This window comes from Bufo gargarizans, chromosome 3, assembly GCF_014858855.1.
Source record: "Bufo gargarizans isolate SCDJY-AF-19 chromosome 3, ASM1485885v1, whole genome shotgun sequence".
In the NCBI taxonomy this organism is placed as follows: domain Eukaryota; kingdom Metazoa; phylum Chordata; class Amphibia; order Anura; family Bufonidae; genus Bufo; species Bufo gargarizans.
The window spans coordinates 44,103,740-44,131,521 of record NC_058082.1 but is presented as its reverse complement, the minus strand read 5'-3'; the positions used below and the strand labels follow the sequence as shown (position 1 = coordinate 44,131,521).

The 27,782-nt window shown below is 45.1% G+C and overlaps 1 protein-coding gene across 1 annotated transcript in view; it reads right to left on the bottom strand.

Moving 5' to 3' along the window:
• FCHSD2 (FCH and double SH3 domains 2) overlaps positions 1–27,782 on the bottom strand; it is a 54,283-nt gene that overhangs the window by 6,929 nt on the left and 19,572 nt on the right. The window contains exons 5-12 of the mRNA XM_044285415.1: positions 25,042–25,096; positions 24,084–24,212; positions 17,694–17,816; positions 16,587–16,682; positions 14,667–14,738; positions 10,375–10,491; positions 9,693–9,797; positions 3,174–3,335 (exon numbers count right to left, since the gene is read on the bottom strand). Of these exons, the coding sequence (XP_044141350.1) occupies positions 3,174–3,335; positions 9,693–9,797; positions 10,375–10,491; positions 14,667–14,738; positions 16,587–16,682; positions 17,694–17,816; positions 24,084–24,212; positions 25,042–25,096 (859 nt within the window). The remainder of the gene's footprint in view (positions 1–3,173; positions 3,336–9,692; positions 9,798–10,374; positions 10,492–14,666; positions 14,739–16,586; positions 16,683–17,693; positions 17,817–24,083; positions 24,213–25,041; positions 25,097–27,782) is intronic.

Below are 27,782 nucleotides of genomic sequence, written 5' to 3'. Positions count from 1 at the left end.
ATCTGGTTTGTCCACCGGCTGGTAGCCTACATGTATGAGATAGGAGGTGGTGTAATGAAGAGCCCCTCCCTCCATCCTTAACTCTGGGAAACAGTCAACATGGAGCTTTGTGATAAGACCCCACATAGATGGGTGGAGGGACCCCTGAGGCCATTTCCCATCCACCTCTTTTTGCCCCCTGTGTCTACTGGAGGAGCTCTGCTGAAAAGTATGGTGGCCAACTGAGGCTAGAACCTCCCTCTCCATGAACTTGCCTCCGTATGACCCTAGTCACATGACCTGATGACCATGATCCCCATATACCCATTTTGCATTGGTGATTTGGTCAATTTTGGAAAATTTAGGGCCTTCGCCTCTTCATGGGTTTTTCTAAATTTTAGCTCACACTGTTGGCTTCACAACTTCATCTCGTGCGCCGCTTTCTTCACCTTGGCTGTAGACTCTCACATTCTCGGAGATTTCTAATGTCACGTCTCGTGTTAATCCCAGAAATATGCAGCTGCTGAGACGCCCAAATTTTTTTGGGGAAAAGCGAGAAGGGCAAACCACAAACAAAATAAGTAACAGACAGAACAAGGAACTCAAAAACCAGGAGGAGATCCAGCCTGCAGAGAGCATGACAGAAGACTAGATACAAGGCTCCTGAGGCTGCTTTCCCGTCCCCACTGGACCCCAAGGTGGTCCAACTGCCTGTCTGCCACCTGAGAAGACATCAGTGTTATGACTGGACACGTGACCGGTAAGAGATCTGTTACAGGAAGTTTTGGGACCAGAAGCTAAGCAACCAGTCTGGAAGATGCTTTCTATAACTGAAGGGCATGAGAACCTGTAAAGGCTATTGGCAACTTCAGGTAAATTATTATTTTTTTAAATGAATTTTACTCAATTTGGCCTAGAAATCAATTTTTCAATTGGTCTTTATTAAAAATTTTCAGCTGTTTTTGAGATATGGGGGATGAAAAATCAGCCTGCAGAGTATCCCTTCTCAGTCCCGTCAGCTAACAGCTCATGTAAAGCCTTCTCTGATCTCCTGACCCCATAAACAATCATCTAAGCCATATTCTTATCAGTTTGATAATGTGTGTCTATTAGGTCAGGAGATCAGTGACAAAGCTTCACATGGGCGGTCAACTGATGAGACGGAGAAGTGATATTCTGCAGAGAATGATTTTTAACCCCTGTAACTTGAAAAAGAAAAATAATTCTCAAATTTAATAAAGACCAATTGAAAAAAATGAGTTTTAGCCCAAAATTAGTAAAATGCAATCATTAAAACAATTGCTCTTGAAGTTCTGAGGCATCAGAAGAACTTGAACCTCCACAGACCTCTAGGATCTCAATGAAGGCGTGAGTCAGCCCACCCCATGAGACTGGATGGCCATCGTCCAACATTTCTATTGATTTCAAAAGAGGGGACAGACGTTGCGATCCCTTTGTGCCATGAGACTTACAAGACACAAGTAGCAGTTACCATGTACTCAGGTTTAGGGTGGTCTTCCATTGGGTCCTTCACAAGGTTATGGTCAACTTTTCAGTAGGCAGTAACACCCCATGGAAGCCAAGGAACCTTACACAACTGCAATGGTGGCGATGGAGGACGGCTGAATCGCCGGTAATAGACTGAGGACCAAAAGATTCGGAGACTACCGATCGGCGAGACCGCCTGCTGGGTTACTTTATAGATCATGTTAATGGGGGTGTAGACTTCTACACACTTTTTTTGTTTGCAGACCATCTAAAATAGGAAAATGAAGCAACCTTGCATAGAGAATTGAACAACCCTATATTTTTGTGTATACAGAATTTTGGCAGATATATGCGTCTCCACGGTAACAGACTATTATCTGAAAACATAGGTTAGACAAATGGAAGAGATACATGGTGGGGGGTATAGAATAATTCTTTGGGGGGCATTTATTCAATATTTTATGCCAGTATTGTGTAGTAAAAAAAAGTCACAAATTATTGTGCACCTCATAATTTGCGGCTTCGAGCAACTTTTCTCAAGTGCTGAGAAATGAAGAGCGGGGGTTAGCGAGAAGGGGACGGAGCTTATCTGCTAAGTTACAGCTCAATTCTATGCCAGCCCAGAGGTACAATATCTGCCTCTTAAATTAGGCGCGTCGTACTCCAGCGCAGAGCGAAGCAGAAAGGTGGATGAGAACGTCAGTCCTGATAAGTGTCCCCCATTGCATGCATACAGCTCTGGAGTAATGTACAGGATAATTAAGTATGTATACAGTGACTGCACCTGCAGAATAGTGAGTACAGCTCTGGAGTATAATACAGGCTGTAACTCAGGATCAGTACAGGATAAGTAATGTATGTACACAGTGACTGCACCAGCAGAATAGTGAGTGCAGCTCTGGAGTATAATACAGGATGTAACTCAGGATCAGTACAGGATAAGTAATGTATGTATACAGTGACTGCACCTGCAGAATAGTGAGTGCAGCTCTGGAGTATAATACAGGATGTAACTCAGGATCAGTACAGGATAAGTAATGTAATGTATGTGCACAGTGACTGCACCAGCAGAATAGTGAGTGCAGCTCTGGAGTATAATACAGGATGTAACTCAGGATCAGTACAGGATAAGTAATGTATGTATACAGTGACTGCACCTGCAGAATAGTGAGTGCAGCTCTGGGGTATAATACAGGATGACACAATTGCCTTTGTTTTGGCTCTATGCTCTGGATAATGGGGAGGGGGGGGGGGAGCTTTCTCACTATTTTCAAGAACTCTTCTCACAGTAAAGAGTTTGTCACATTTGTATCCACTCAATACAATTCTCCAGCCTTGGACTGATACACTAAAAGTGTAGACAGGAAACAACTGTAACAACCCCTCAGCTGCGAGGAGTAGTAGGTCGGGACAGGTTTTCAATCTCTGGATGTAAACAAGAATGTTTCCATTCACTAAAAGCAAGCATATACTCTGCTGTTTAGAATATGGGGACATGTAGGGGAAAGCAGTGTACTTTGAACCAGCTCTCTGTGAGACTTGCGAATGCAGCTTTGGATGTGACTGCAGTATGAAGACACACTGTAACTCATATAGATCTGTTTCTTATAGTGCACTCTTCCCTTATATGCATTGCTATATACTTCTAGGTGATGGATGCCCTCAGAGCTGATGTTCTTCTCATTAGATGTCAGTAGGGACAGTACCAGGTGAGAGGATCCATTGTTGATCATGGTGGGCAGACTGGCCCATCGCTCGTTCTCCAGCTCCTCCATCACCTGGTTCATGGCGCTCTTTAACCACGTGTCCACAGATACCCCGATCTGCCTCAGGAGGTCCAGACGAGCTTCTGCCTTCAGCTTGGTGATCTGCAGGAGACAGAACCGGTGACCATTATATCATCTGACCCTCTCTAACCTTGCGTCACTTTACGGCTGTGTACACACACATTAATGGCGCATGCCGCCCAGCTACACCGCTTCTACCAGATGCTTTCCAAAAATATGTTGAGTCAAGAGATAAAAAGTATCAAAACCACAATAAACTGTAGCAAATCTCCCTCAGTGTGTGGTGATACTGTGCATCTAAATATACCATTATCTCAGGGTCCCTCTCTCCCCCAGGAACGCCACGGTGCGTGCACAGCCACTTCACTGGTCACTGACCACATAGTAACCACATCAAAGTATACATCCGTAACCGATTCTCCTACTCCTCCCGTCATGTGACATCCATAAACTACCCAGAGGAGAAGAGGTGACAGAACGTCCCTGGGAAAAGTCACCGACCAATCATCCATGAAGATCCCCTTACATGTGTCTAAAAGAACCCCATGTGTACTGTACACCAAACCCTGCAGTATTATAGCAGTTATATTCCTGTACATAAAATGTACATAGGAGCCGTATTATAGTAGTTATATTCTTGTACATAGGAGCAGTATTATAGTAGTTATATTCTTGTACATAGGAGGCAGTATTATAGTAGTTATATTCTTGTACATAGGAGCAGTATTATAGTAGTTATATTCTTGTACATAGGAGCAGTATTATAGTAGTTATATTCTTGTACATAGGAGGCAGTATTATAGTAGTTATATTCTTGTACACAGGAGGCAGTATTATAGTAGTTATATTCTTGTACATAGGAGCAGTATTATAGCAGTTATATTCTTGTACATAGGAGCAGTATTATAGCAGTTATATTCTTGTACATAGGAGCAGTATTATAGTAGTTATATTCTTGTACATAGGAGGCAGTATTATAGTAGTTATATTCCTGTACATAGGAGACAGTATTATAGTAGTTATATTCTTGTACATAGGAGCAGTATTATAGTAGTTATATTCTTGTACATAGGAGCAGTATTATAGCAGTTATATTCTTGTATATAGGAGCAGTATTATAGTAGTTATATTCTTGTACATAGGAGCAGTATTATAGTAGTTATATTCTTGTACATAGGAGCAGTATTATAGTAGTTATATTCTTGTACATAGGAGCAGTATTATAGTAGTTATATTCTTGTACATAGGAGCAGTATTATAGTAGTTATATTCTTGTACATAGGAGCAGTATTATAGTAGTTATATTCTTGTACATAGGAGCAGTATTATAGTAGTTATATTCTTGTACATAGGAGGCAGTATTACAGTAGTTATATTCTTGTACATAGGAGCAGTATTATAGTAGTTATATTCTTGTACATAGGAGCAGTATTATAGTAGTTATATTCTTGTACATAGGAGCAGTATTATAGTAGTTATATTCTTGTACATAGGAGGCAGTATTATAGTAGTTATATTCTTGTACACAGGAGGCAGTATTATAGTAGTTATATTCTTGTACATAGGAGGCAGTATTATAGTAGTTATATGTTCTAGTCATTGTCAAATTATCAAGATACTTTGACAATGACTTATATTAAGCAGAACTATGCTCTGGGCAGTTACAATTTCCCTCTCTTCACTCTTTTTAGCATCTTATACCTTACCTAACAAGTAGCACCAATGAAGACAAAAGAAAACTGCTATGATGAAAAGGACTTTCCGAATGTGATATTTTACAGTATTGTTTTTAACCTCATACCCAAGAATACATTGCGTGGAATATTGTGTTTGTGTTTGTGTTTTAATTTTTTTCCCAAGTGAAATGAAGAACTTGATGCGTGACTACATCAGCCATTAGAATCTAAGAAATTGCACTGTCACTCCTGGGAGAGCTGCGACAGCACTGAAATATCTCCTACGAGGATGTGAACAATATTACAGTCTAGTAATTAAAAACCCTGCAGTATCCCCTTAAGGATAATTGAAGAAAGTGAGTTAGAGAGAAAGCAGTAGAGGAAAGTTCATAGTTCATGCAAGGAGAACACACCAGAGAAAAATGTAGAACAATAAAAAGATAAAAGAAACAACTTTCTGTTTTATTATATTTTTACAATTTTAGATTATTATTTTTTACCGCGCAACAATGGTTTTGCTACGGAGAGAAAAACATGTGATTTATACTAAAATGAGCCGATTCCAAATATGAACTTGAAATTTGCCTGACACTTCTAGATTTTAAGTTATACATGCAAAGCCTATTCAGTTATAATATGAATGCATTATATTGGAGATATTCCAATGGACCTGTCCAGACCTGTTCGGACGCACTCAGGCTGATGTCAGCAGTAAGTATATAAGGCAAGCTGGACAGATTTGGATAAAGTGATCTGTTATAGTGCTATCAGTTTTGAACCTTAAGATGGATAATCGCAAATGTGTTAACGATCCAGACTATTTCTGCTACATATGTGGCAAATACCCTACTTATGATCAGCGCAAGAATCTGACAAAGCGAGTGCGTCTTGCAGCTTTGGAAGCATTTGTGCTCGTAGTGCAGAACTTCCTTGGGAACAGACGAGCTGCAAACTCTGCTGAATCAGTAGACAACCTGCTTACAGCTGCCGAATGTCATTGAAAGGGCATTTCTTACATTCCCATCTTGACTTTTTCCCACCCAATTTGGGACACGTAAGTGACGAACATGGAGAGCGGTTCCATAAAGATATTTCTACAATGGAGAACAGGTATCAAGGCCGCTGGAATCCCACCACGATGGCGGAAAATATGACCGTTCACAAACGCAAAAGCAGATGTCTGAAGTACTTTTAACAGTACTGGACCTTGCTCAAGTAAGACTTTTAAACTGAAAAATGAGACTTTTTGAAATGTTGTTATTCCATTACATTTTCATACACTGTTTACTACGCAAACTGATGTAGATCAGGGAATTGTTGGAGTAAAATTCGTTCTATTCAAAATTATTCAATGCTTTCCAAGTGCTTCATTCATTCAGGCATACTTATGCAGAGCAACATTTCGTGACGTGTTACAACAATTCTGACTTCGGATTTGTAATCCGCACGCTCGATTAAGTACAGGACAAATGCTTTTTGCCCAGTAGCAGACCAAAAGTTTTTTTTTTTTGTTGTGTGGTGAATTATATGTACTTTTTATTTTTTTTCACTTTCTCGGTATCCAGCAATTAGTACTTTTCTCTTTGAAAAGTATTTCTTTATTTGAAATTATTTATTTTATTCATTTATCATTTTACTATTTGTTTTTACTAATGATTTTTTAATGATCTTGTAGAAGGCTTGCATAGTAAAATATCAATTTTTGCAGATGACACTAAACTGTGTAAAGTAATTGACATGTTAGAGGACAGTATGCTGTAAATATACACTACAGAGGACAGTATACTGTATATATACACTACAGAGGATAGCATACTGCTACAGAGGAATCTGGAGAGATTGGAGGCTTGGGCAGATAAGTGGCAGAAGAAGTTTAACACTGACAAATGTAAGGTTATGCACATGGGAAGGAATAATGCAAGTCACCCGTACATACTAAATGTCAGTGTTACACTCGGTAACACTGACATGGAAAAGGATCTAGGAATTTTAGTGAACAGCAAACTAAGCTGTAGAAACCAGTGCCAGGCAGCTGCTGCCAAGGCCAATAAGATAATGGGTTGCATCAGAAGGGGCATAGATGCCGGTGATGAGAACATAGTCCTACCACTTTACACATCACTAGTCAGACCACACATGGAGTACTGTGTACAGTTCTGGGCTCCTGTGAACAAGGCAGACATAGCAGAGCTGGAGAGGGTCCAGAGGAGGGCAACTGAAGTAATGACTGGAATGGGGCAACTACAGTACCCTGAAAGATTATCAAAATTAGGGTTATTTAGTTTTTTAAAAAAAGACGACTGAGGGGAGATCTAATTACTATGTATAAATATATCAGGGATCAGTACAGAGATCTCTCCCATCATCTATTCATTCCCAGGACGGTGACTGTGACGAGGGGACATCCTCTGCGTCTGGAGGAAAGAAGGTTTGTACACAAACATAGAAGAGGATTCTTTACTGTAAGGCCTCTTTCACACTTGCGTTGTCCGGATCCGGCGTGTACTCCACTTGCCAGAATTACACGCCGGATCCGGAAAAACGTGTACTGAAAGCATTTGAAGACGGATCCGTCTTCAAAATGCTTTCAGTGTTACTATGGCAGCCAGGACGCTATTAAAGTAACCATGGTAACCATTCAGAAAAAGCTAAACGTCGGATCCGGCAATGCGCCGAAACGACGTTTAGCTTAAGGCCGGATCCGGATTAATGCCTTTCAATGGGCATTAATTCCGGATCCGGCCTTGCGGCAAGTGTTCCGGATTTTTGGCCGGAGCAAAAAGCGCAGCATGCTGCGGTATTTTCTCCGGCCAAAAAACGTTCCGGTCCGGAACTGAAGACATCCTGATGCATCCTGAACGGATTTCACTCCATTCAGAATGCATTAGGATAAAACTGATCAGGATTCTTCCGGCATAGAGCCCCGACGACGGAACTCTATGCCGGAAGAAAAGAACGCAAGTGTGAAAGAGCCCTTAGAGCAGTGAGACTATGGAGCTCTGCCTGAGGAGGTGGTGATGGTGAGTACAATAAAGGAATTCAGGAGGGGCCTGGACGTATTTCTGGAGCGTAATAATATTACAGGCTATAGCTACTAGAGAGGGGTCGTTGATCCAGGGAGTTATTCTGATGCCTGATTGGAGTCGGGAAGGATTTTTTTTCCCCCTAAAGTGAGGATAATTGGCTTCTACCTCACAGTTTTTTTTTTGCCTTCCTCTGGATCAACTTGCAGGATAACAGGGTGAAAGTCGAAAAATTAGAATATTGTGCAAAAGTTCATTTATTTCAGTAATGTAACTTAAAATTAGAATTTTGTGAAAAGATTCAATATTCTCGGCTCAAAGTGTCAGCTAATTAGTCCATACCCCCTGAGCATAGGGTTCCTGAGATTGTGACTTTGGGGTTTCATAAGCTGTAAGCCATAATCATCCAAATTATAACAAATAAAGGTATGAAATATCTCGCTTTGCCTGTAACGAGTCTCATGTGTTAGTTTCACTACTGAAATAAATGAACTTTGCACGATATTCCAATTTTTCGAGTTTCACCTGTAGATGGACAGATGTCTGTTTTCAGCCTGTGTTGCTAGTGTTACCTACTTCTATTAATTTTTATTAGGATTCTTGTTTTATTTAGTTAATATTACCTGTGATTATGTTTTTGTTTTTTTCACTGATTTACATAAAGAATCTAGGGACTTTAAATCTTCCTACCTGATAGATTTGGGCATAACGGAGGGTGCACGTGCCAAGCATGCTAGGTGCCAGTCTGGGCCGCTATCATGCCACCCCCACTTGCCCCGGCTACAGGGATGGAGGCAGCAAACTCAATCTTTGCCCCGAGTGAATTACCAAACATTCTTCGCGCTTCGCAGTTGATCCGTGCGTCCCTGTCGCCCTCACAGCCCCTCATGATTCGCTCTAGCAACAAACGCTTGCAACACGAGGTTATAATTACTTTTATTTCTAACATTGTTAATTAGAATTCAATTAAAGCGAAGTGTAAGGAGAACTATGTAAAGCCGGAGACGCTGGCAAGGATCTGTGCACCCGTGACTTACACAGCCAGAGCCGTAAATTATAACAAAGCGACGAGCGTCCTCTAATAAAGATTTTACGGCCCCTGGGAATGGCGCGGGCGGAAAATGATATAATTACCGCTTACAGCTCCTAATTTTATACAAAGTCCTATTATACAGAATCATGAAGACGCCTCGGGGCGCTGGAGAAAAATAACCAGAGATGTTTTTATTGGGCCTCGGTTGCCAGGAGACCTAAATGGCGCCGTGGGTGGTGCGCATTTTTCTATGCTCCGTCTCAAGTGGACACTATACAGTCTGAACTGGCTGATAACCTGCATCTGACTACACTTGTCCCTTGAAGGCCGTCTTATCATTGCTATCCTTTGGTCTGCACCTGCATCATCTGCAAAAAAATTATAGCAAATACTTTCAGCTGTAGATATTTTTTTTCTCTCTCCTCCAATCACCTCTAAAGCTGCATTCAGAATTCTGCCGGTTTACTGCAGAGAGCAGTGCTTTGTGTAGTGCTGAGGCATTAGGTGACATGCCTGACAACGGGGTGGACGTTAACCGCTGTCTGTTTCCAAGGGCAACCAGCAAAATTTTGAAAGCAGCTTTGGATGTGCATAGAGAATACATGAAATCACCATCAGCGAATGTTTTCTATGTCAGCAGCAAATGATCTGCAGATCTGACCCTGCAGCAATGTAAAGAGGAAGGGATATGGATGCCGCTGTATACCTGCGCCTTGCGGATACTCTCCTTCACCTCCTCAATCCTCTGCTCCAGCTCCAGGCGGCCCGGCTCCGACGCCGGAGAACTCTGACACTCCAGATCATCCAGCAGCTGAGGAGGAAGAGGGAACAGCAAAGAATCAGCCGCGGCCATTGTAACAGTTACGGTCCCGGCCACTGTTATGGGGGTACCCTGAAGCCTACAATGATGTTTTAATATATGCGAATGAGACTCTAGGAGCAACGGGGGCGTTGCCATTACACCTAGAGGACGCAGCAGTTGCAGAGAGAGCTGAGCCTCTAGGTGTAATGGTAACGCCCCCGTTGCTCCTAGAGGCTCATTTGCATATATTAAAACATCATTTTTCTCAGTAATGCGGACACATATGAACATGGGATCAACACAGAGCGCACATGTAACAGGTCAGGGACAAAACTGCTGACGGATGCCCTCTAAGGCTGACACTTATGCCAACACCTTGACAGTCATAGTTATAGGGTCACTGCGACCATCATGGTTGTGTCGGCCCTGTGTCACTATCACAGGGGTGCCTCGTGCAGTTTGGGGCGAGCTGCACCACTCCCACAGCATCTTTAGTGATTCGTCTCACAATCCTGGTGGGCTGACAGGACGAACGCCCCCCTTCTGCTGGAGGGAGCAGTTATGCCTAGTTCACCGCCACACCTACCCGCTGACTGTGGATGACGTTCTTGTGCTCCCGTGCCACCCGTGTCGCCCACTTGCGCGCCTCTTTGTTCAGGCTGTGCTCCTCCGTGGTGCCAGTCTCGGACTCCAGCTGCCGACTCTGCAGAATAAAGTGAGCACAATGAAACAAGTATTGGGGGGGGGGGGGGATAGACAAGCACCCGGCCAGCGAAAGGTACCCCTATCACCAGCGATCCGATGATCATCCCCATGCAACAGACACACCCAGATAATACCTGCGTTACTGTATATACACCCCCAATAACAAGCCCCGCAGCCGAAGCAAAAGAAAAGCCACCCTCGAAGTAAAAATGGATCTTATTCATTGACAGCAAGCATAAATCTTGAAAATGGCAAGTAATGGATAGAAAAAAAAGAAATGATGATGCAAACTTTATATCCAATACCCTTTTAAATGGCAAAGTCAGCTCTGCTACACATCTGATTGCTCAAAGGCCTAATTTCTTCAACTGACCCTCTCAACAAACAAATCGATGACATATAGCGAATTGCTGAGATTTCTGTGATGTCACATCATCACGTCAGTGCGGTGACATCACACATTGCAGCAAACCACAGATTTACCTTCCAGGACTCCAGGAAAGCTGAGTGACTGCACCTCGATGGACCCCAACAGTGGTGACCACCAAGGCAAGTCGCCATCCAGCTTTCCAGGGAACAGATCGACACCTTGACTGACTCAGGACGAACAGCCCCTTCCTCTGGAGGGAGCAGTTATGCCTAGGACCCCCCTCCCCGTGGCTATGGAGCCCCTCGCCTGGCACGGATTTCTTAGGTTACTTTTATTGGCCCCTTCCCGGGGATCTTGGCGCGAGGAGGCGGCCGGACTTCTGCCAGAGACTGGAAAACGCTGAACTAACAATATTTCTTCTCGCAGCTCATAAAGGGTCTGATAACAGCAGAAAGTGGGGGGCGCGTAATGTACGGGACGAACGGCGAGAATTCCCGGGACCACCGGCAGCGGGACGAGCGGACTTACTGCTTAAGTACTATCAGGACGGACACGGGGCCATCGGCAAGTTTTAGAGGAGGCCTGTCACTTTAAGACAAAGTTTGCAGCGTTCTAATAAACTTTCTATTTAAGTTCCTCGCCATTTTCAAGATCTTTGCTTGCTGCCACTGAATGGCTACAATACGGTTGACATTCCAGAGGCTGGAAAAATTCAGATACCTCTCACAGCTGAGTGTTTGTTACAATGGTACCCATTCTACACAGCCCTCTGCCAGGTCAACACAGCAGCAGCACAAATCCCTCTCCTGTCCTGATAGTTTGTTACAATGTATCAGTCTGGAGTCCTGGTCTGTCTGACTTAGGTCTGTTTAGGTTTTCGGCCTCTGGGTGTAGACAAAAATGTTTTAATTCACAGACAGCAAGCAGAGATTCTGAAAACAGTTCTGCTTCATAAAAGGCACCATTTATGGCAGCCTGTATATCATCTTTTTTTATGTGCAGGGCCATTTTTAGGATCTCAGCTGGCCATCAGTGAATGAGAGCATTGCTGTTCACATCCAGAAGCTGAAAACCCATCCTGACTTCATACTTCTCACAGCTGGGAGTTTGTTACAGTTGTATCCAGTCCAGACAATCCAAGCGGAAACATTTTACCTGCGCTGATACACTGAAACAAACTATCAGGACTGAGGTGTGTGCTGCTGATCTGTGTAGGATTGTCTAGACTGGATATCAGTGGAACAAACCCTCAGCTGTGAGAGGCATAAGCTCAGAATGGGTGTTTTAGCCTCTGGATGTAAACACTGATTGTTTCCATTTACTGTAAGCAAGCAGACATATTGAAAACGTTGAAGAATTGGAACACAAAGTATATTAAAGAGTTGAAGATGTATACCCTACAGGCGGCGGACCGGCCCACATCAGCAGCACAAATCCCTCTCCTGTCCTGATCGTTTGCTACAATGTGTCAGTGCAGATAACATGTATCAGTCTGTCTGGATTAGATACAAGTGTTGCAAACCTTCGGCTTAGGACTTGGAAGGTTTTCAGCCTCTGGGTCTAAAGAAGTATATTTCCATTCATTAACAGCAAGCAGATATGTTGAAAATGGTGAGCAATTGATACAAAACGTATAAGTTGAACTTTTCATTTATAGACCTGGACATCGCACGGGCTGCACCAGGAGGTACACAGGCAGGATTAGACAACGGTTTTCATTAATTGACAGCAAGCAGCCAATCTTGAAAACGGTGCTACTCTCACGGAGCATTGCAGACAGAAGTTGTCAGTTTGTCACTAGGCCGGAGGGATTGCTATTCATGCCATTTCCTAATCTTTGTCCCGTCCTTGATGTGACTTTCCCCCCCAGACATGGGCAGCTAGCCCTTCGTCAGGATGCAGATATCCCAGCGTAAACAGGAAGGGCCCCGCGTCTGGGCAGAAGCTGCAGCCTCAGCGTTTCGGCACAATGGGCGCTATCTCCATAGAGAGGAAGACGGGGCCGGGGAGAGAAGAGCTGACACACACCATGGAAATCCTCCCGGATGTGCAGCTACAACAACATATTCAAGGCGCCCCCCTGAACCCCAAAATACCCCCCTCCGGGGTCACCAGGTTACAGGAGGGTCCTTCAAAGATCCCAAGGATACATTAAGGTATCAGTCGTCTAATCTCCAATACACTGATGGCAATAAGCACTGTGCAATTCATACTTTCCCCTGTTGGGGCGCTGCAGGAAAACTGAACACCTGCGGCAGGTTCCTCTGCACATCAGTGGGGGACGCCACTTCTCGGCGCAGTAACGGCCGCCATGTTCGGTTTACAAGTGACAACACAGATCTGTACGGGTCCATCCCTGGGTAGTTGTCAGTCATGCACTTGCCTTATTAGGCTACCTTCACACTGGCGTTTCTATTTTCCGGTATTGAGATCCGTCATAGGGTCTCAATACCGGAAAAAAATGCTTCCGTTTTGTCCCCATTCATTGTCAATGGGGACAAAACTGAACAGAACGGCGAGCTCCAAAATGCATTCCACTGCGTTCTCAAACCGGAGTGCAAACCGCAAGATGTTGTAGTTTGCTTTCCGTCCTGGGATGCGGAGCAAGACTGATCCGACATGACCCCCAATGCAAGTCAATGGGGACGGACAATAAAAAACGGATCCGTCCCCTATTGACTTTCAATGGAGTTCATTACGGATCCGTCTTGGCTATGTTAAAGATAATACAACCGGATCCGTTCATAACGGATGCAGACGGTTGTATTATCAGTAACGGAAGCGTTTTTGCCGAGCCCTGCCGGATCCAGCAATAACGCTAGTGTGGCACCAATCTAGACTTGCGTTACCAGTCACAGTATATAATACCGCCATAGAGCGCGAGAAGAACATGAGCTGAGCACATCACTCCGAGGAAGCGGGAAATGTTGCTTAGAGGTGTGAGGCGACACCTCCACCGCGGAGAATTCACACCGCGCTGCTCGCCGCCGACGTGTAACTACTCCTCCTCCAGTTCCCTCTGGGAGTCAATACAATTAAAAAGAAGATGTCGGTGGAAAATACATTGAGGCCACGTCCCCAGAGCTGCAACCCATTACTGTGCGGCATAAATCAGCATGGGACCTGCGTACCTACAGGTATGATGCCCCTGTAATGCTACACATAGTACAAAGACGGCCCCCCACGACAACTACTGTATACTGTAGGAAATCTACTCTACAGTGCGCAAATTCCACCGTACGGCGTCAGCATCATGGAAAGGAGGGTACATGGGGTGACCGAAAACTGCCCATAGGGGCCCACAACCAGCTCCCTAAATGTCACATACGACACAGTCAAGGCAGGAGGGTGGGAATTGTAAGTAGAAAGTTTTCTCTTCATGCATCAGGTGGCACAGGATGAACAGGGCCACTGCAAAGCATTATAACAATAAGAGCATGTTGTTCATGGATGTGGCGGCACTTTATGGCAATGGTTGTAAGTCTGCCTAATATAAGCAACGAAGCGGGCAACATCCGACCGGCTCCAGCACAAAGGGTCACGATGTGAAGGCCAAGGTCGGATACAGCGAAGTACCGCGGCCCAGGATATGGCGGATGGGTAATGCTACAGGTAGGTGCTGGGAATGGACACTGCCTCTCAGACCTGAAGGAATGGAAGATGAGCTCCTCCGATACAATGTATCAACCTGAAGGAAACCATGGAAGAACTGATGGAGATCTCATCACCAAAAATCAACAAGGAATCACAATGAGGAGTCACATGATCAATGGAAAGCGGGAGACAGAGCGAGCGGGTTATACCTTGGCTAGAGAAATTCTCATAGCACTGACAGGAGAAGGTTCAATGTCCACCAGAGGAACAGCGCTAAAACTCTGACCGCGGAGGAAGGACAGAAACAGAGACAGACAGACGGCACTGGGTTAGAACATGAAGACAGATGTCACCTACAGCTCCACATGTGTGACAAACCTGAGCACAGGGGACAAACTGCAGAAGCCTCTCAGACTATAGCCATGTACATAGGAGCAGTATTATAGTAGTTATATTCTGTACATAGGAGCAGTATTATAGTAGTTATATTCTTGTACATAGGAGCAGTATTATAGTAGTTATATTCCTGTACATAGGAGGCAGTATTATAGTAGTTATATTCTGTACATAGGAGGCAGTATTATAGTAGTTATATTCTTGTACATAGGAGCAGTATTATAGTAGTTATATTCTTGTACATAGGAGGGAGTATTATAGTAGTTATATTCTTGTACATAGGAGGCAGTATTATAGTAGTTATATTCTTGTACATAGGAGGCAGTATTATAGTAGTTATATTCTTGTACATAGGAGCAGTATTATAGTAGTTATATTCTTGTACATAGGATGCAGTATTATAGTAGTTATATTCTTGTACATAGGAGCAGTATTATAGTAGTTATAGTCTTGTACATAGGAGCAGTATTATAGTAGTTATATTCCTGTACATAGGAGCAGTATTATAGTAGTTATATTCTTGTACATAGGAGGCAGTATTATAGTAGTTATATTCTTGTACATAGGAGCAGTATTATAGTAGTTATATTCCTGTACATAGGAGCAGTATTATAGTAGTTATATTCTTGTACATAGGAGGCAGTATTATAGTAGTTATATTCTTGTACATAGGAGCAGTATTATAGTAGTTATATTCTTGTACATAGGAGGCAGTATTATAGTAGTTATATTCCTGTACATAGGAGCAGTATTATAGTAGTTATATTCTTGTACATAGGAGCAGTATTATAGTAGTTATAGTCTTGTACATAGGAGCAGTATTATAGTAGTTATATTCTTGTACATAGGAGCAGTATTATAGTAGTTATATTCCTGTACATAGGAGCAGTATTATAGTAGTTATATTCCTGTACATAGGAGCAGTATTATAGTAGTTATATTCCTGTACATAGGAGCAGTATTATAGTAGTTATATTCCTGTACATAGGAGCAGTATTATAGTAGTTATATTCCTGTACATAGGAGGCAGTATTATAGTAGTTATATTCCTGTACATAGGAGGCAGTATTATAGTGGTTATATTCTTGTACACAGGAGCAGTATTATAGTAGTTATATTCTTGTACATAGGAGGCAGTATTATAGTAGTTATAGTCTTGTACATAGGAGGCAGTATTATAGTAGTTATATTCTTGTACATAGGAGCAGTATTATAGTAGTTATATTCCTGTACATAGGAGGCAGTATTATAGTGGTTATATTCTTGTACATAGGAGGCAGTATTATAGTAGTTATATTCTTGTACATAGGAGCAGTATTATAGTAGTTATATTCCTGTACATAGGAGGCAGTATTATAGTGGTTATATTCTTGTACATAGGAGGCAGTATTATAGTAGTTATATTCTTGTACACAGGAGCAGTATTATAGTAGTTATATTCTTGTACATAGGAGGCAGTATTATAGTAGTTATAGTCTTGTACATAGGAGGCAGTATTATAGTAGTTATAGTCTTGTACATAGGAGCAGTATTATAGTAGTTATAGTCTTGTACATAGGAGCAGTATTATAGTAGTTATATTCTTGTACATAGGGGCAGTATTATAATAGTTATATTCTTGTACATAGGAGCAGTATTATAATAGTTATATTCTTGTACATAGGGGGACACAATTATATTCTTGTACATGGGTGGTGGCAGTATTATATTAGTTCTATTATTATGTTCCTTACCGTGTCACTGTCACATGGCTGGAATTGAAATGGCTGAGCTTTGTGAAATACTGGATTCTCCTGGATGAATAACTGGAGGTTGTAGTCTCTCATCACCTACAAATAATGAGACATTTAGTCACTGATGATCCAGATAACACCTTTTATCTAGTGAGGAGGATTATCACCAACTAAAAGAGTGACACTGCAGACCTGTCCATAGCGATCCACATACCTAGACCGTTACATACCATACAAAAATGTAAAAAATAAAACAATTCCCCAAACCACAATAAATATAATATGAAGCACAATGTGACTTTCAGCACCAGTGCAGGATGAGAGGAGCGAGCATCGCCCCACGTGACTAGAACCTAAGACCCGCCGTAACAGGATGGAACATGCACCAAGTACAGAACAGAAAAAATAAAGCAAGTAATGGCTGACTGAGTGCAAGCGATGTGTGAAGTTCTTACCGCGGAAGGGAATTTCAGCTGCATGAAAGCCTGGATCATCAAAGAGAGGAGGGGTACGTGTGTGTTAGGGCGGGAAACAAGGAGCACACAGAATAACGGTTGTTAAAAAGGGGGAGCAGTAATAGTCTCATGATAATGTAATTATCTCATATACTCCAGTCACATTCAAAGCTGCATCCAGACGTTTCATAGGCTGAAGGACCCCAGATGTCCACGCAGGCTCCTATTTCCTAGTGGTTAGGGGTGTGGCAACAAAATAGAATTCTGAATGCAGCTCTGGGTGTGACTGGAGCATAACAATTGTGAATGCAGCTCTGGTTGTAACTAGAGTATAAGATTAGGAAATCAGCCCTCCAGGGCCAAGCAAAAAAAATTATAAAAAAAAGTTGTCATGTAACACCACAACCAACAGCTCCACATATCCCAGCTTCCTAAACTCCAGTGATGGACATCAGGCTGTCCTGTGGTCTCCCCCGAGATGGATCCTTAAGGAGCCGCCCAGCTTGATATCAGTAACCTTGGACAATCTGTTCTTCCAAGACAATCGTGCACTGGGAGGCAGGAAACCACATCACCCCTTTAAGACGACCCCACCGGATTCAAAGCCAGGAGTCCAGGACCAGTGATGACACCACATCGAAAAGCCACTTACCCGACTGGAGGTCTCCAGCAAGTACTGGAATGTGTTCTGTACAGCCTGACACGTCTCCAGCTCCGTCCTGCTGAACGCCATGAGATAGTCCTTCAGGTGGTCGTACACATTGCCATCGAGGGTCTGCGGGGGAAACAAAAGGGGCCATGAGATCATCATGGAGCAAAACAGGAGCGGACTGCCACCATGGGAACTTTTTGTTCAACTGTTTGCTGTCAGTGAATGGGAACATCGCTATTGATCCCCTCACAGCTGATTGTTTCTTACAATAGTATCATCAGGGAAGAGCCTGCGTTACAGAGCAACTCCATAATACTCCTTATATTTCAATTTATCACCATTTTCAAGATCACTGCTTGCTGTTGGTGAACAGGAACAAACTTATTAACACCCAGAGGCTGAATCCTGCATACCTAATACTTCTCAAGGCTGATGGTTTGTTACAATTGTATCCAGTCTGGACAAATCTTTCTGAGCAAACACATCAGCTGCACATCTGTCCTGACGTTTGTTACAATGTATCACCCTGGCTGTTTTAGCTCCATGGCTGTCAGTGAATGGAAATAGTCATAACTTACAACCGAAGGCTGATAACCTAGTCCTGCTCACACAGCGCAGGTAATTTCCTGATGGACTCCAGCTCTTTCTTGCACCGACACATTGTAACAAACTGCACATGGTCTCTATTTATTTTTTTGGGTCATGAAATTCAGGACCCCAGTGCATTATGGGAGGCTGCAATAGAAAGCCCCTGGGATTGTGAGCTCTGCTCTTTCACAGCTCCGTCATCTGAGCGGTGACGTGACTGTCCTAATCCAGAGCGGGGACGGAATCTGGAGAGATCAGGATATGCTAGAGGAAAAGCGGAGCGCCCTCAACAGGATAAAGCAGAATCCACCCGGCTCTGACCTGAGGAATGTCTACAGCAAGTCTTCTCCAATCTGTAATGTTCCAGCTTTAATAAACTACAACTCCCAGCATGTCCTGACGGCCGCAGGTGATATGGTCTGCAGCTTTCTATTCATGTGAATGGGTGCTGCGTCAGGCTTCGCATTTTCCTTCTGTATCAGTCCGAGTGACGTACTGGAGTCTAGGACAGGAGGACCAACATGTCCGCTGCTGTGTATACTACAGACTAGGCTCTTAGAACTGCATGTTGGGAGAGGGGTGCAGGGTGTGGGACTCACCACCAGAGGGAGCCGGAGGAATTCTGCACAGAGCTTAGGAAATCAGTATATGGGCTGGACATGCAGCCAGTGCATCAGATGGGGCTGTAGTTACAGGGGACGCAGATCCAGATAAGCCCCCCGGACCCTCCTACTGCACAAGCGAACTGTAGCAGGCTGGAGGGCCCATCACAGATATCGACATTGTGGTTAAAGGGGAAAAATACCCCAAAATAAATCTGCAGGTACGAGGCATTCCTAAATGTAGATAGACGTGTGGCTCTCTGCTGCCTCGTGTGGATGGGCTCCGTAAAACAGTTTAACAAAGTCAACAGCCAGGGATAGTTATATCCTTCAGTTCAAGGAATTCTGTGACCTCCCAGAAACCCTACTCTGTCACTGTGACATCACCAGTCCTCCTCAGAGAGCCCAGCCCCCTAACTGTGACATCACCAGTCCTCCTCAGAGAGCCCAGCCTCCTAACTGTGACATCACCAGCCCTTCCAAGATAACCTACTCTATGACATCACCAGTCCTCCTCAGAGAGCCCAGCCCCCTCATTGTGACATCATCAGTCCTCCTCAGAGAGCCCAGCCCCCTCACTGTGACATCACCAGTTGTTCCGAGATAACCCTACTCTGTCACTGTGACATCATTAGTCCTCCTCAGAGAACCCAGCCCACTCATTGTGACATCACCATTCTCCCTCTTATAACTCAGCTCTCTTAATGTGACATCAGTCCTCCTCAGAGAACCCAGCGCCTTCACTGTGACATCACCATTCTCCCTCATATAACCCAGCGCCTTCACTGTGACATCACCATTCTCCCTCATATAACCCAGCCCCCTCACTGTAACATCACCAGTCCTCTGCAGATGACTCAGCCCCCTCACTGTGACATCACCAGTCCTCTGCAGATGACTCAGCCCCCTCACTGTAACATCACCAGTCCTCTGCAGATGACTCAGCCCCGTCACTGTGACATCACCAGTCCTCTGCAGATGACTCAGCCCCCTCACTGTGACATCACCAGTCCTCTGCAGATGACTCAGCCCCCTCACTGTGACATCACCAGTCCTCTGCAGATGACTCAGCCCCCTCACGGTGACATCACCAGTCCTCTGCAGATGACTCAGCCCCCTCACGGTGACATCACCAGTCCTCTGCAGATGACTCAGCCCCTTCACTGTGACATCACCAGTCCTCTGCAGATGACTCAGCCCCCTCACTGTGACCTCACCAGTCCTCTGCAGATGACTCAGCCCCCTCACTGTGACATCACCAGTCCTCTGCAGATGACTCAGCCCCCTCACGGTGACATCACCAGTCCTCTGCAGATGACTCAGCCCCCTCACGGTGACATCACCAGTCCTCTGCAGATGACTCAGCCCCTTCACTGTGACATCACCAGTCCTCTGCAGATGACTCAGCCCCCTCACTGTGACCTCACCAGTCCTCTGCAGATGACTCAGCCCCCTCACTGTGACATCACCAGTCCTCTGCAGATGACTCAGCCCCCTCACTGTGACATCACCAGTCCTCTGCAGATGACTCAGCCCCCTCACTGTGACATCACCAGTCCTCTGCAGATGACTCAGCCCCCTCACTGTGACATCACCAGTCCTCTGCAGATGACTCAGCCCCCTCACTGTGACATCACTAGTCCTCTGCAGATGACTCAGCCCCCTCACTGTGACATCACCAGTCCTCTGCAGGTGACTCAACCCCCTCACTGTGACATCACCAGTCCTCTGCAGATGACTCAGCCCCCTCACTGTGACTTTACCAGCCTTCCCAAATAACTCAACCCCCTCATTTTGACATCACTGTTCCTCCTAGATAACCCAGCTCCTTGACTGTGACATTACAAGCCCCATCCGTAAAGACCAGCTCCTTACTCTGTCACATCACCGGTCCTGTCAAAATAAATCTGCCTCTTCACCCTGTGACATCATCAACCCTTCACAGATCCCCATGTCTCCTTAATATGTGACATTACAACTCCCTCCATAAGCCAGCACCCTCACAGCGACATCGCCAATGTTCCCCAGATAGCCCCGCCGCTCCCTCCGCCCTCACCAGATAACCCTGAACCTTCCCAGTCAGTGTGACACCTCCAGCCCCCCCAACCCCATCTCCTCATTATGTGACATCACCATCATCTCCCAAATATCCTTGTTCACTGTGACATCACCAATCCTCCCCATGTAACCCCGCCCTCACACACTGCTGCACTTCCCTCCAGTGTAGACCGTTTGGCCACTAGATGTCAGCACCATATAACAGCAATATTTTCACAAAAACTTTGTGATAATTTTTTTATTTTTTTACTTTTTATATAGTTATTTATTTATTTTTTAAATACTTTATATAACATTTTTGAGGATATTGTGGGGGGAGCAGGTGATCGGCTCAGTGATGTCACAGGTTTTAGAGAACAGATGACACCGTTTATATAACATGAGCCCTCCGCTGCAGGTCCCATTGTCTCAGCTGAGGGATCAGGTCATCTGTGGAATGCACCGTCCTCCTGCTGAGCGACTGATCCCCATACACTACAGAAGCGGCGTCCATTGTATTCACTTCTGCGGAAACCCTTCACCCCGCCACAGGTGCAGTAAAGTTATGGGAGGAGTGCCGAATTTCTGCTTGTACTAAGACTACAGAACTGGTATCAGCAACACATATTCCGAATATAATCCCGTGTCAGTTATACTGCAGCAGGAAGCGCCAACCCAGAATATACAGACAGGGAAGAGTCTACAGTACAAAGCAACTCTATAATATACCTCACCTGACCAAGATCTCGGCTTGCTGTTGGTGAATGGGAACAGTCTTAAAACTCAGAGGATGAAAATCCTGCATAACTAAAATTTCTCGCAGCTGAGGGTTTGTTACAATTGTATCCTGTCTAGACAATCCTCTGGGAGCAACAACACCACATCTTTCTCTTGTCCTGTTTCAAGGATAAGCTCAAGGTGAGGGTTTTAGCCTCTGGATGTAAACCATGAAGGTTCCCATTCACTGAAAGCAAGCAGAGATATTTAACACAATGAATAATTCGAACACAACGGATACTTGAAAGGTGAAGTTGAACATAATATAGGGGGGGGGGGGGGGGGGGGTGACGGCACCGGCTATACTGCCTTCATTATACACATCAGCAGAGCCAATCCCTCTCCTGGCTTTATAGTTTGTTACAATGTATCAGTGCAGGTGAAATGTATCCGTGGTGTGGCATCACAGGGCGTTTACAGACAATTCTCTAGATACAATTGTTGCAAACCTTCAAAGCTTAGATCCAGGCAGGTTTTCGGCCTCTGGATCTAAAAGAAGAATGTTTCTGACAGCAAGCAGAGATCTTGAAAATGGTGAGAAATGGATACATAAAATATAGCAGAAAGCTGCAGAGCTTTGCATTACGCAGACTGGGCTGCACCAGGGTGTACACAGACGGCGGGTATATTTAGGAATCTGTCTCACCACCGGCCGCACCGGGCACAGGAAACAGGTGGAACGCAGGACAGGAAGGGAGAGACCGCGACACCCCCCGGCACTGTGACCCGATAAACCTGCAATCTGTTCATCTCGTCTAACCTTCCCAGACAATAAAACCTGAATCCAAACAACCCCCCCAACAATGACTCACCCCCCCCCCCACCCCCAACACCTTGAGACCTCCTTAAGAAAGCACATTTCCTCCATAAACTCTTGCTGTGCAGCCATTTCATAGGGATATCTTTCTCTGGGAAAGCTGGGTAACAGGCCTGCCACCCATGTAGGAGCTGTAATGGCAGCCATATTGGTGGTCACCCAGCTTTCCCAGTAACAGATAAATGTGAAAAGACTGAAGGGAACAAGAAAGAGTCCATCTAGTAATCGCCCGGGTACCGTGGGGGTCCAGTCCATGGTGTATCAGGGAGATTTCGGTGTCAATCTAAGTTCATGGACCCAACCTGTGGATTTCAGTGATCCGGGTATTTGAGGAACATCTAATTTGGAGGGGGGTGGAATGGGAGGGGGGGGGGGGGTGGAATGGGAGGGTTGGAATGGGGACTGTTCCAGATTTTACAATGAGTCCCAGGAACTTCAAGTTACATTTCTGGATGAGGTGGGTTTTTATCTCTCTCAGCAGTTAAACTGGGGTCACTGATCACAGCAGATTCCTAAAGGGAGCAAAGCTGTAGTGTAAAGCATGGGAAAGGCATACAGAAGTAGCCTGAGCCTCTGATGAGACAAAATACAGATTTTAACCTAACTTCAGACAATGCAGCTGAGCTGGAGTCATTGATCACAGCAGGGTCATAATGGAGCAGAGCTGCAGTATAGAGCATGGGGAGGAGGATAAATCAGAAGCCAGAACCCCTGATGAGACAGCAAGTAAATTAGAGACCGCCTTTGACTCCCACAGACAATGCGGCCAAGCTGGACTCACTAACCCTAGCTGTGTCCTAACTGAACAGAGCTGCAGTATAAAGCATGGGAAAGGGACAAAGCAGGTGTCTGAACCAGTGCTGCAAGGAGGAGCAGCCCAGGCTTCCGACGAGGCAGGAGGTGGATTTCAGACCACCTCAGACTCCAATAGACAGCGCAGAGAAGCTGGAGTCGCTGATCATGGCTGCGCCCTAATGGAGCAAACACTGGTCAATAGCGACAGATTTTTAGGTCACAGCCGCCCCCCCCCCCCCATGTGGCACATCCAGACGAGACGCTCGCACATTCCTTGCCAATATTAGAACAATAATACAATGACATCAGCGCGATCCGCTCCTTCCCCCGTCTCCGACCCTCCAAGTACAAAGGAAGGAGGAAGTCGGACCGGACCAGCGGCACAAACACCGGCCTCACAATCCAACAATGTATCAGCCCCAGAGGTGCCATTGTCTGAGGGGCTACAAAACTGGCACCGCAGACAACAAAGGGCACCAGCCCCCACCCTAAACCAACAGCTCCACAGTCCTCCTCGCTTTAGGGTTCCTGGAAAGCTGGGTGAGAACCAAAACGTCCACAGTGGAAAGTCCGACACGTCCCTCTACATATAGCTGAAGAGAGTGCATATCTGGGTCTGGGAAAGCTGGATGACCGAGCGGTTATATTTGCCAATCACCCGGCTTTTCTAGATGCAGACTTGAACGACCTAACGTTCTGCTGAGAGTAGACGACCGCTGTGACCAGCTCCCCCGGACATACTGACCCCCATCCTCCTCATAGAGCCGGACTCACCTTCATGGTATTGGCCAGGTCTGTCTGGTAATAGCGGTCCTGATGGGCATTGGCAGCTGCCAGGGTGAGGAGATAATCGTTCCGGGCGTGAGTGGCTTTGGCGTTACATTCCTGTCTCCGGGCTTTTAACTGGAAGAAGGAGGAGAAACATGGAGGAAGGTCTTGACCTGAAACGCGTTAAGAGCTCAGTAGACGTAAATGGGAAGAGTCACATGACTACCTCGGTCTCCATTCACTTCACTGACGATGGCATTACTGCCGCACATAGCCGCGGCCTATTGCAATGATGGTGGTGGCCCCCCAATGGCGACCACTATAAGTCTACGGGATGGAGTCATCCAAAGACCTACATAAAATGTCTGCTTTAGGCCCCCTGCACACGGCTGTGTTTCACAGCCGTGTGCGGGCCGTGGAACCGCGGCCTGGATCCCTCCTGAGAGCAGGAGCGCACGGCGTCACTGGTTGCTATGACGCCGTGCGCTCCCTGCTGCCGCCGCAATACAGTAATACACTGGTATAGATCATACCAGTGTATTACTGTACTGTGCCGGCAGCAGGGAGCGCACGGTGTCATAGCAACCAGTGACGTCGTGCGCTCCTGCTCTCAGGAGGGATCCAGGCCGCGGTTCCACGGCCCGCACACGGCTGTGAAACACGGCCGTGTGCAGGGGGCCTTACTTATGGCACTGATTGCAAGTGTTCTTCTTCTCTGTTCACATCCAAAGCAAAAGTCAGCTATCTGCTCCTGCTTAAAAGGCTGCAGTGCAGTATGGGAGCTCCAATGACAGCAGACTGGAGACACGCGGCAGCTTGTTTACAGCTGAATTTTAAAAAGGCAGCTCTGGGTGTGAATGGAGAAAACGTTCAAAATCAGTGCAAATCCCTGACTGACCTCCGTGGTTTTCTGCAAAGTAACGACTCCCAAGGGATGTGATATGGATACATCAGAGACGCTCACCTTCACATTCGCCTTCTGTAAACTTATCCTCGACTGGAACAAGCTGAGTTTGGATCTGTGGAAAAAACAAACAAAAAAACAACAACTGTGAATGAAGAAGCCGCACAGATGGCTCTGCTACATCGCTGCTTTCTAGAAATGCAGGTAAGATCCAGCATCTCTATAATATATCTGACTTGTGTTTTTGTGTTGAAAAAAATAATCTGTTGCCTCTTCGAAACAGTCAGTAAGCAGATCAGCTACTGTTTATGGATCTTAGGCCTCATGCACAGGGGCCGTGCCTTTTTTTGCAGCCCGCAAACCGTGGATCCGTAAAAAACGGAAGCCGCCCATGTGCCTTCTGCAATTTGCAGAGCGGAACTGACGGCCAATTGTAGACATGCCTATTCTTGTCCGTATTTTTTTTGCGGGGCCTCGGATGCGGACGGCACACGGAGTGCTGTCCGCATCTTTTGCGCCCCCATTGAAGTGAATGGGTCCGCACCCAAGCCACAAAAACTGCAGCTCGGATGCGGACCCGAACAACGGTCGTGTGCATGAGGCCTTATACTGCAGGAAAAACCTGGCGCATTAACATATGAATGCCGACAACTGACTTTGGATATTGATGTTTTTCAACTCACCAACATTTTCAATATCTCTGCTTTCTGTCAATGAATGGGAAGATTCTAGTTCACAATCTGGTTGAAAATCTGTACAGACCAAAGACTCCTTACAGCTGAGGGTTTGTTACAGTGGTATCCAGTCTTGACGATTCTCTGCGATACAGCCAGCCTTGCTTTCCCAGACAGGTACATTCTACCAGCGCTGATACATTGTAGCTTCCAGAACATCGTCTACACCGGATACAATTGTAACAAACTCAGCGGGAGAAGTGATAGCTCAGGACAGATCTTTAGCCTCTACAAGCAGAAATGTCGCGCCCTTCACTGACAGCAAGAAGAGATCTTGAAAACAGAAATCAGAACCCAAACAGAGGAAATTTATCAAGGGGAGGAATCGCGAAGTCTGTTTTGCTTTCAGTTGGCACATTTTAAAAAATAAAAAAATTTTGTCAGAGACGTTACTGCAGTTTTTATGCCATCCTGTATGGGTGGGAGGGAGGGAGAAAAAGAAAGAGGGAAAAAGAAAAAAAAAGAAAAAAAAGAGATAGAGACCAATACAGAGAAAAAGATTTAAAAAAAGGAAAAGAGAAAGAAAGACAGAAAGAAATCAAAAAAGGAGGAAGGAAAAAGAAACCGGATAGATAAAAAAAAAAAAAAACAAAAAAACGGAGAGAGAGAAAGAGAGAGAGAGAGAGAGAGAGAGAGAGAGAGAGAGAGAGAGAGAGAGAAAAAGAGAGAGAAAAAGAGAGAGAGAGAGAGAGAGAGAGAGAGAGAAAGAGAAAAAGAGAGAGAGAGAGAGAGAGAGAGAGAGAGAGAGAGAGAAAAAGAGAAAAAGAGAAAAGAGAAAAAGAGAAAAAGAGAGAGAGAGAAAAAGAGAGAGAGAGAGAGAGAGAGAGAGAGAGAGAGAGAAAAAGAGAAAGAGAGAGAGAGAGAGAGAGAGAGAGAGAGAGAAAAAAAGAGAAGAGAAAGAGAAAGAGAAAGAGAAAGAGAAAGAGAAAGAGAAAGAGAAAGAGAAAGAGAAAGAGAAAGAGAAAGAGAAAGAGAAAGAGAGAGAGAGAGAGAGAGAGAGAGAGAGAAAAAGAGAAAGAGAAAGAGAGAAGAAAAAAAAAAAAGGGAGACCAAAAGAAAAAAAGAAAATGAAAGAAAGTAGTAAGAAAATGAAGGAATGAAGTAGGATAAAAAAGAAGGAACAAAAAATAAATAAAAATTGAATACAGACTAAGCCCCTTGCAGACGAGCGTTCCTCCCGCAGCGATTCCACAGCGCAGCTCCCGTCCTGACCTCCCAGCACTGCCGGGGGTCACATAGCATTATATTGATTTATGGTGCTATGTAACCCTTACAGTTCTGGAATGTATTGGATAACACTGGCAGCATTATGTCAGTGTTGTCCAATACATTCCAGAACTGTAAGGGTTACATAGCACCATAAAGCAATATAATGCTATGTGACCCGGTCAGTGCTGGGAGGTCAGGACGGGAGCTGCGCTGCGGAATCGCTGCGGGAGGAACGCTCGTCTGCAAGGGGCCTAAGCCTACATGCACACGAACGTATGTGTTTTGCGGTCCGCAAAAAAGAAACTGATGACATCTGTATGCCATCAGTTTTTTTGGGCAGAACCATTGCAATAATGCCTAAAACGGACAAGAATAGGACGTGTTCTATTATTTTTGTGGGGCTGCGGAACGGACATACCGATGCAGAAAGCACACGGTGTGCTGTCCTCTATTTTTGCAGACCCATTAAAATGAATGGGTCCGCATCCTGAAAAAAAACCAAAAACTGAACTGACACGGAAACAAACAAAATTCGTGTGCATTTAGCCTAAAGAAGAAGAAAAAAGCAAGCAAGAAAAAAAAATAAAAAATAGGTCAGTAAACAGCAACTTTCTGGTGGTTTCCAGGTGCAGGAGAGGTTTATCGGCCCTCCTCTGCCCCGCACACACAGCAGGTGGAGCTCCCCCTCTGACCGGCCAGACGCCACATGAGGAGCCCCAGCAGAATCTGGATGTGGAGATGCGACTTCATCCTCCGCCTCAGAGAGGAGTTACTAATCCTGACCGGGTTCAGCGAGTCTAATCCTACAGCGACTGCATTCCACGGACTAAATTGGAGTGGCTGGGGGCGGCCTACATT